At 45.6% G+C, this 10,433-nt stretch overlaps 1 protein-coding gene across 4 annotated transcripts in view; it reads right to left on the bottom strand.

Annotated features, from left to right (window-relative positions):
* Positions 1-10,433, bottom strand: part of LOC140725323 (cilium assembly protein DZIP1L-like) — a 274,345-nt gene that overhangs the window by 157,996 nt on the left and 105,916 nt on the right. For 3 of the 4 annotated variants that reach the window (XM_073040644.1, XM_073040643.1, XM_073040642.1), the window contains exons 12-15: positions 5,341-5,533; positions 3,781-3,955; positions 2,882-3,093; positions 623-771 (exon numbers count right to left, since the gene is read on the bottom strand). In XM_073040644.1, coding sequence (XP_072896745.1) covers positions 623-771; positions 2,882-3,093; positions 3,781-3,955; positions 5,341-5,533 — 729 coding nt within the window. The remainder of the gene's footprint in view (positions 1-622; positions 772-2,881; positions 3,094-3,780; positions 3,956-5,340; positions 5,534-10,433) is intronic. The other variant, XM_073040645.1, reaches the window with a different exon arrangement.

Below are 10,433 nucleotides of genomic sequence, written 5' to 3'. Positions count from 1 at the left end.
CAAGGTGAGAAGCTCACGGTAAAAAGCAGACTTTACAGTAGTAGGCAAATGGGGAAGTCTGTTAAAAGAGCTATCTCTTTTAGCTTCATTACTAGATTCACAACAATAAAGCTCAGAGAAATATGGATAAAATATTGCTTATACCTCAGCTAATGTGCAGTTCCAGGCATTTGGGAGTTTGCCAAGACATTTGGACACGGAGCAGAAGGGTTAAAATGGATACTTGGTAGAAAATACAAAGTTGAAAACGTTAGGATAGAGGTTTTCTAGACTATTCACAGTTCTGATTGAGAAAATAAACTATTAGTAACATTCAGCATGGGCAAAGAAGGATAATCTCTCTTTAATTGCACATTAACCCATTTGGTCTCAACCCTGTGAGAGCTATTCCCTTGGTTTTACCACACCTTCCACCCTCCACGTACTCTGCAACAAAACTAGCTTCTTTTACCCGTTCTGAAGGACAGTCATGAACATTAACTTGTTTTGACTTAGTGATCGTCCTGTTGGATCAGCTGAGGCACAAAGCCCTAAGCTGGAAGGTTGTCCCCAACGTGACAGTGGCCTGATTAAGTACACTGGACTGCAGTGTGTGTCAGAGGTGTAAAAATCCAGCAAATACCTGCAACTTCGTCACCATGGTGCTGTTCTTTGGGGAGGTTCGAAGGGCAGCCTGTGGTGCAGGCAGGAGTTTAACGCCCCCAATGGGTTTCTTCGCCGAAGAACTCAGCTGATTCTCTAAAGTCCTAGCCAAACTTTGAACCATAGTCCCTAGAAAACAGGAGAGAAAATAACACCTCAGACACAGAAGGCATTTGTGACATTGTCAATGTACATGAATTAATGGGATCACCACTGGCACCATCATGATCATTGCCTCTAAGTGTGAGAGGTTGAAAGTGTTGGTGTTCAGAGGGATTGTCCAATTTAACATGCAGTTTTTGTTACGAAAGAGGAAGACAAACTTTAGGTTGGTCTTTATTGCAAGTGGTTGTGGATGTAAGAGCAGAAATTCCTTGCTCAAATTACAAAGAGCCCAGAGGCACAGGTCTGGTGTCCCTATCTAAGGAAGGATATATGTATGGAAGGAATGCAGCGAGGAGTCACTAGAATGACTTGATGAGCAGACAGCTCTGTCCTATGAAGAGAGATTAAGAACACTGGGCCTATACTCCCTTAGGTATAGAACAGTTAGAGGAGTTCTTATGGAGATATAAAAAAATCTTGCAGGACTTGACAGGATAGACTCAGGAATTATTTAGGAAACAAAAAGGATGTAATAAACGAGAGAGGGTGCAGAAAAGATTCACAATGATGTTTCAAGATTGAAAGGTTTGAATTATCATGAGATACTGGATAGGCTAGGTTTATTTTCCCTGCAGCAAAGGAGGCTGAGAGGTGACATAAAAGAGGCATAGATGGGTAGATAGCCAGAGCCCATACACACAGTAGGACCTTCCAAAACTAGAAGATAAAGTTTAAGGTGGAAGTTCAAAACTGGGATCTGTGTGGGTAAAATGATCCCCGGGCTAGGATGTCTAGAACCATGGATCAGTTTCAAAATAAGGAGTTAGATATTCAGCACAGCCATAAGATTTTTTTTATTTTAGCACCCAGCAGTTAGTAAACCTATGGAATTCACTACCTAAAGGGCTGAGGAGGCTCTGTGCATATTCACAAAATTTCTTCTATATTAAAGGAATTAGGGGCACCAGGGGTCGGGATTGAACCCAGGTTTCTAGCGCCGTGAAGCAACAGTTTACTAGGCCTGCCACAGAGCTGCTCTTTCACTGAGACTAGTTTTACATTGCCAGATTCATTTTTTAATATACTGAATTCAAACCCTCAGAGGTCCATGGTGGGAACTTATCTCACAATCTTTAGATTGTTAATCCAATCTTTTGGATCACTAGGCCAGTAATATGCCCATTCCAGTAACGCACCAGACTCCAGAGCTTAGTGAGTCATCAGGAAGTGATGTTCTATTTCAAATATTCACTGGGGAACAGCCACTGGTCTCCCACAAGTTATATTTATTTCACAGCCATCTAGACTCAGCAAGGTAATACACTCAGTGGCCACTTTATTAGGTACACAATGCAAATATCTAATCAACCAATCATGTGATAGCAACTTAATGGATAAAAGCATGCAGACACCATCGAGCAGTTCAGTTACAGACAAGAGAAGATCCAGCAAAACACACACAAAATGCTGGAGGATCTCAGCAAGCCCCACTTCTTAACTCTACTCCTCATCTTTTTTTCTTCAGTCCTGCTGAAGAATCTCTCCCAAAATGTCAACTGTACTCTTTTCCATAGATGCTGCCTGGTCTGCTGAGTTCCTCCATCATTACAAGCAGTTCAGTTGTGGTTCAGACCAAGCATCAGAATGGGGAAGAAACACGATCTAAGTGACTTTGACGGTGGAATGATTGTTGGTGCAGACGGGGTGTCTGGGTTTTGGAGTATCACAGAAATACTGATTTCTTGGGATTAATGTACACAGCAGTCCCCAGAGTTTACAGAAAATGGTGTAGAAACAAAAAACATTCAGTCAGCGGCAGTTCTGTGGGCAAAAACACCTTGTTAATGATCAGAGGAAAATGGCCAGACTGGTTCACGCTGACAGGAAAGCGACAGCAACTCAAATAACCACTTGTTACAACAGTGGTGAGCAGACAAGCATTTCTGAACGCACGACACATTGAACATGGGCCACAGCAGCAGAAGACCACGGACATACACTCAGCGGCCAGTTTAATAGGTACAGAATGTGCCCAATAAAGTGGCCGCTGACTGTACATCTGCACAAAATCCTACAAGGGTAGGTAGGAAGGATTTTCAAAGGAAGCATCAATAGGCACGTGGCTGCAGAATACCTGGTGGGCTGCGGACTGTGGGGGCTGCAGGTGGACTTGGGGCCCCAGTCGAGACGTCCGTGTCTGACCAGTTGTCATCGTCACTCATAGTAGCCTGGTTCTGCTTCTGCCTAGACAGGATGACGTTAACTTTTGGCGCATCCTTAACACCCACACTGGTGACATAGGCACTGTCCACGATGGACTCATCGTCAGAAGAGAACGGAGGCGTGCTGCAGGAAGGGAAGAAAAGGGAAGAACATTCAGCTGCAAAATACAGTGTGGCAACCTGTCACCCGCCTCCTGTTCTGTGACCACATTCAGGAATGTTGTATCGATAAACTGATCCATCCACGCAGGAAACCTGGGGCTCCAGTTGTGCTAGGTCACTCCATGCCCGACAGTAGGCAAGCGCATTCATATTCACAAGGGCATTGCAGCATAGGTATTTCCTCTTACTGTGGCAATTAGTGGAGGTTACAGTAGCAATCTGCCATTCTAGACTGAGAGGAAATTTCAGTGAATCGTGGAATTCCTTAAACAGGAGGGCTCTGGAGGCTCAGCAACTCAAGATGGAGACCCACAGAAGTCTGTAGATTGGGGAAAATGGGATACAAGAAAGCGACACTGTGGCAGAGGACCATCTTGGATGACTGAATAGGCATCTGTATCTCCTATGAATGCTAGACAGATGGAAACCACCACAGAAAGGAGAGACAGCCATTTGCGAAATGCATTGAAGTTTCAGGCCAGAGTGTGTACTCAAACCTCTGAATAGAATGGAAATTCACACCACTGGGTTCAAGGGAATGAAACAGTTAAACCTGTACCAAACTGTCTGCTCTGGACTGTGTTGAGAAGCTGGGAAAACGATCCCCAAGCGCCCTTTGTTGGGTGACAGTGGAGCTGGAGAGTCATACCTGGTGCTGAGTGCAGCTGAATGGGAAGGACTGGCAGTTGAGTGCTGTGCAGCAGGCTTGGGTGTTTCAGTCTGATAGACCTTTGGATCAATCACACGAGACGGTTTTGACAGGACAGCCCTAGGGCACTTGCTGTTAGCCACTGGTTTCGGTGATGAGCTGGTGCGTCTCCGCGCTGTAATTAAAAGAGCAGAGTGTTATAGACAGACCAGTAGACGTCTGTTTCATCACCTCAATAAATCATAGCTTATACACAATATTTAACCCATCTTGGATACCCAGCACTCCCAGAAATTTCTTGATATAATGTGCCTATAGTCTACCCTGTTCAAAAACCTTAGCTAACAAAATCCATCGATGTTAGCTTTAAGAGATTAAAATGGCCCCTAGTTTCCACAGTTTTGGAGAAGAGAATGGGAAGGACTGGTGAATATAGTTGGTGTTTAAAATGCTTAGGATGTTTAGAAATCAGTCGAGCTTCTGATCAGTCATAACCCTCAGGATGTTGATGCTGTGGAAGCTTGGCAATGGTAAGGAAAAATGAAAAGCTGGAGATGCTCAAAGCTCTGTGGCTTGAATGTTACTTATCACTCATCAGCCCACTCATTAATATTGTCTCAGCCCTACTGAATACAGGCATTGGCTGCTCCATTGAAGAGTTGAGAATTGAATTGAACATTATGTAAACATCCCACTTCTGACCTTACGATGAAAGAAAGGTCAAAATGATAAAAGAGCTGAAGGTGGTTGGGCCCAGACGCTAAGAAGCTCTTGCTCTGATTCCTTGGGTTTGGATGACCTACCTCTTAAAACGATGACTATCTTCCTTTATCCAAGTAATACCACTGGCCAGTTTTCCCTTTGATGTGCAGTGACTTCACTTTTAACAGGACTCTTTGATTCCACACTTGGTCAGATGCTGCCTTGGCACTAAATGCAGTCACTCTCACCCCACTTCTGGAATCCAACTTTGGAGCAAGGCTGTGATGAGGTCTGGGTCTAGGGGTTCCTGAGTAGATGGCCGGTGAACAAGTACCGTCCAACTGAAACCGCAACAGCACCTTCCTTCATTTTGCTGACCACTGACAGTGGTCTGTTATGGCAGTAATTAACTGGATTAGACTTGTCCATTTTGGGAAAAGACCCTCTCTGGGCAACATTCCATTATGGCAGCTGCTGGAACAGCTTGGCTAGAAGCACAGATAGTTCTGGAGTGCAGATCTTCAACTCTATAGCTGGAATGCTACCCAGTCCCAGTAGCTTTGCTGCATCCATTGCTCGTAACCATTTTTGATAGCAAGTAGAGAGAATTGAATTGGTTTCTGTGAGGGTGGGGAAACCAAAATAGTTTTTCAGTTCAGCATCCCCAGCAGGACCACAGTTATAATGAAGAGGAAACAGTGACCCAGAGAGCACAGATGATACCAAGGTGGGAAACAGGTCTCCAGAGAAGAACTCCAAACAAAACACAGGTCCACCCAAATGCACACAACAGACAGAACAGGAAATAGTTGTGTGGCCAAAGACAACAGAGAAATGGGTCACCTTGCTCACACATACCTTTACCTGACTGAAGTGGGGGGGAGGTGTAACCTTCACTGTGTTGCTTCTCTTTAACCTTCTCAATGACGATCTTTGCAAAGCGCTTGCGGAGGCTGGTGAACTCATGGAAGTGCTTGGCCTTGCTCTCGCGTTGTTTCTCCACTGTCAAGCTCATGTTATTCATGGTCTGAGCTGGGATTCCTTTTGAACCCTGCAAAAGAACCCAGAGTGTCTGTGTTAAAGGTGAACGAGGTGAGGAGAGGGAGTTGGAGGAAGATGAAACTCCCATTGCAGCATTATGCTCAAAAACAGGGCTGACCCTCCGAGTTACTCTTTGAACAACTAAAGGCTCTGAGACTGTGCAGAATAAATGCAGTCTAATTACACACAAAGGATAAACTCAAACACACCCTTATTCAACTCAGGTCCATGTCCTGTCAAAAGTCTTGCTAAGAACTTGCATCAAAAACAATACCCTCTCTGACCTTTCTTGCTGTGTCCTCAAAAATTTCAATCGATCTCATCAGACACAACCTTCCTTAATCGGAATTATATAAGACCATAAGACATAGGAGGAGAATTAGGCTATTTGGCCCATCGAGTCTGCTCCACCATTTCATCATGGTTGATCCAATTATCCTTTCAGTCCCAATATCTTGTCTTCTCTCTGTATCCCTTCATGCCCTGAATAATCTACAATCTATCAACCTCTGCCTTAAATGTACATAAAGACCTGGCCTCCACAGCTGCCAGTGGCAAAGAATTCCACAGGTTCACCACTCTCTGGCTAAAGAAATTCCTCCTCATCTCCGTTCTAAAAGGACGTCCCTCTACTCTATCAAGGCCCTTCACCATTCAATAGGTCACTCCTCATTCTTCAGAATTTTAGTGAATACAGGCCCAGAGCCATCAAATGCTCTTCATATGACAAGCCATTCAATCCTGGAATCATTTTCATGAATCTCCTTTGAACCCTCTCCAGTTTCAGCACATCCTTTCTAAGACAAGGGGCTCAAAACTGTTCACAATACTCCAAGTGAGGCCTCACCAATGCCTTATAAAATCCCGACATTACACCCTTGCGTTTTTTATTCCAGTGCTCTTGAAATGAATGCTAACATCCCATTTCCCTTCCTCACCACAGACTCAACCTTTAAAGGATCCTGCAGAAGGACTCACAAGTCCCTTTGCACCTCAGTTCTTTGTATTTTCTCTCCATTTAGAAAATACTCAATCCTTTTATTTCTTCTACGAAGTGCATGATCATACACGTCCCGGCAACGTATTTCATCTGCCTCTTCTTTTTCCATTCTCCCAATCTGTCTAAGTCCTTCTCTAGCCTCTCTACTTCCACAAAATCACCTTCCCCTCCACCTATCTTCATATTGTCTGCAAACTTTGCAACAAAACCATCGATTCCATCATGCCGTTTTCTCTTTATCGGCCTCACTCATGGGGATCTGGTAATATCCACTCCTCAAGACCAGCACACTGAACCACTTTGCACCACTCAGACAGGCCAGCGTGTCTTCAATCCTCGGGACAGTATACTAGTCAGGGATGGTGTGCCTGTTCAGAGTCCTATAGTCCACACACATCCATACCTTCCCATTCTTCTTTTGGACCGTTACTACTGGAGACGCATTAGGGCTTCAGGACTCGGTGATGATTCCAGCTTCCTTCAGCTTACACAAATGCTGCTGTAAGTCCTCCACCATTGCAGGGGCCCGTCGCCACGGCCTTTCTCTGAACGGGGTACCCTCAGTCACCACAATAGTGTGACGCATGCTCTTGGAACAACTCATATCAAACTCGTCAATGGAAAAGACACCTTCCAGCATCAACATCTTCTCTACCAGCCTCCTCTTCCAACCCACAGGAACCGGGGAGTATTGAAGTTGAATGACTCAGCGGTCAACTTTCCTTCTTTTTCCAATAGTTTCCCCCCAGTGTGTCTCACAGGGGCACTAGACATTACCGTCACTGGGAACAAACGCGCCAGGGGCATCCCCCGCTTGAAGGTGACCTCCCTCTTCATAGTGTTCCGGACAATCACTGCCATCCTGCGTTCCTGTACAACCGAGGGCTTCTGCAATTCAGGCCTCACCAGTAGCCCAACCAGAAATCCCAACTCCTCCTCATGGTCTTCCGGAGCGTCCACTAAGAGGGCCTCACCCTCAGGCACTCCGGGAAATTTGGAGGACCCCATCACTCTCGCTACTTCCCAGGGCCATAACACCATTGGTTTCGATGGGTGAACCATGCAGTCCCTCGTCTAAATTCGGTATCTGGCCCAGTGCAGCCACACATTTCCTCAAAAGCAGCTCGAAACACTGGGTGCACGGACAACGTTCCCAGAAAGCTCTCACCAGCCTTCTCCTTGCAGGCCCCCATGAGCCTCCTCACAAGAGGGGTGTTGGTCCCCACCAGAATTGAAATGCCGTCTGTCTCAACAGGGTCCGGACAAACCAGCACCAATGTATCAAAGACCTCAGACACTCCCACATCGGCCTCCGAGAACTCCAACTTCACTAACAAATAACCGTCGTATGGATAATCACCAGCACTAAGCCCCCAGATCTCCAGTGCCCTGAATGGAGTCAATGGTAAATGCTTCAGATATAGGTTGTAAAATAGTATAACAACGTGACCTGCGACCCAGTGTCCAGTATGGCTTTAGCATAAATATCCGTAGCGACACACTGGAGCATGGTCCCACTAAGCATTCAGGAATTGGGCCTTTCACTTTCAGGGGTTCCTTGGTACATTGCTGGGAATGTGGTCCCCCAGAGACACCAGGCCGTTCCCTCACTGGGTTCCCAACGACTCTCCCTGCTGAGGTACCTGAGCATCCCTCCGCATTTTTCTTCCCTTTGGGGGATCCGTCCCCCCATCAGCTCCATCATATGGGGGGGGGGGCACACCGGCTAATAACAGCCGACACATCTCCAGTCTCAACTCTGCCGCAATCTCCTCTACTGCTCCCCAGGTGGTCACTTCACCACAGGGGACTACTACCAAGGACTATACCCTGCTGACTGAGTCCTCCCGCACCTCCGCTGTGTTCTCCTCTTCCCGTACCTCTCTGATTAGCTCACTAAAAGATGGAGGGGGGTGCGTCTTACGAGACTGTTGGAGACTCCAAGCAATCAGGTCATGGGACTGGGCACCCCTGGCTATCTAGTCTATTCTTAACTGATCCCCTTCAGCCACCTGGATGACCCCCTCCGCGCTGCAAGCAAATTAGCTGCCTCTCTAGCTGAAAAATAAAAGCAGAAAGCTTCTCCCACTTCTCCTGATGCATGTTCTGAAACCCCACCAGGAGCTCCACTGGGCTTCCTGTCAGGCCAAAAGCATTGCCCAGTGCTTGCATGTAATTGACAGCTGTCGCTACGGGAGATTTCAACCTGACAGCTCTCACAATGTCAGCTTTCAACCTTTTCAAACCAGTCAAACTTTCAACCAATCTCTGTCACTTTTCATCATCAGAGCACTGCCACTCATCTGACAACTGAGAGTCTGCTCCGCCCAAGTCTCATACTCCTCCTCCCCTTTATGGGTGGGCGTCATTCCAGAGAACAGGCAGAGCCTGCCATAGCTGGGACTTTAGAACTGGACATTTTTCCATTTATTTGCCAGAGAGGTAAGGGCGGAGTATTCTCACTCGTCACCGGGGGACGTGGACTAATTAGACATTCCAAATCCGACCACTCCTTCCCCTCCGTCCTCAGAAACGATAGAACTGTGTCTTTGAAATCTCCACCCCCCAGCTACTGCTACCTCAGAGCTGGTCTGCATTAAAACGAGAGCTGCGCCAGCCATTTTATCAAACCTCCACCCCCCAATCACAACTTTAACAGTGGAATTAACAATTCATCCAGAGTACAAATATCTGCCCCACTGGTTCATTGCTCAGGGTAATCACACAGCATCCAACGGAATCAATCCCGAACGTAGCCCCCACAATTGCAACTCTCGCTTCGGCTAGCGGGTTAATATAGGGGATAATAAACCCCACCCTGGCCAAACTTAAGAAATCTCGTTTGGAAGGATGCTGCACAATGTGTTACCCTGTTACAAATCAGTACCCCAAAATAACAAACAGTACATAATATGCTTTTAAACGATTAAGCTTTATAATTCTTACTTTGACTATATGTTTAGTAGAGAAACTAAATAAAAGAAAAAAAAAGGGCTCAGTCTTATTAAAGTCTGCCACGCAAAGTTGAAGCTCATTGATAAGTCAATCGTTCACAATCAACCTCCTCCGATTGTCACTGTCCTTCGGACCCTCGCTCCGAGTCAACTCCATCCGGTGGTCTACCAGCCCTCTCCACACGTGTCTTCCCTCTTCATCTCTCCTTGACAAAAAAGCCACAGAAACAACATCCTTCCAGATACACAAGACAAAGCAACAATCTCCGATTGGCTAACATGCATACCACAGTCTTGTTATCTCCAGCCTTAACCCAAATATTGCTGCTACAGAGAAACTGTTACCTCACCAGTGAACATTACAGAGAAGCCATTTCATTAGCCTTAGCAGTGAAACATTACAGAGAAGCCATTACAGCACGTTACAGATTTATTACCAAGACAGAATACAGGATATTGTTCATCTAATCAATGCAATCACCCTGTGGATGAAAACATTCTTCCTCAGATCCCCTCTGAATCTCCTACCCTAACCTTACACAATGACATCTAGCTTCAGATAAGTCTGCAATGGGGAATAAATGCCCTATATTATTACCAAATGATCAATATCATGCTGTTCTCTATGACTATTCTCCTCATGATGAAGAACACAAGCAACTTTTCTGCCATGTGTCAACTTACCATGCATTAATGCACTTAACAAGCACTGATCCCTGTGACAGAGAAAACGTGCAAAGTACACACAGACATCACCCAAGATCAATATTAAACCTCCTGACACTCTGCAGCAACATCATAATGAGAGTCAAAAATTTAACTGGAAATTAATGGAAAACAACAGCAGTTCAGCCAGCACCAGTGTACCTAAGATTCCCTGCACACATTTCAGATTTCCAGTATGAAATGCTTTGATTTTTCTTTATCATCAATGACAGCCTTTTCATTAACCTAGT

The sequence above is a fragment of the Hemitrygon akajei genome, chromosome 3 (assembly GCF_048418815.1).
Source record: "Hemitrygon akajei chromosome 3, sHemAka1.3, whole genome shotgun sequence".
In the NCBI taxonomy this organism is placed as follows: domain Eukaryota; kingdom Metazoa; phylum Chordata; class Chondrichthyes; order Myliobatiformes; family Dasyatidae; genus Hemitrygon; species Hemitrygon akajei.
The sequence above is the reverse complement of the archived record's forward strand: the minus strand, read 5'-3'. Positions and strand labels throughout refer to the sequence as shown.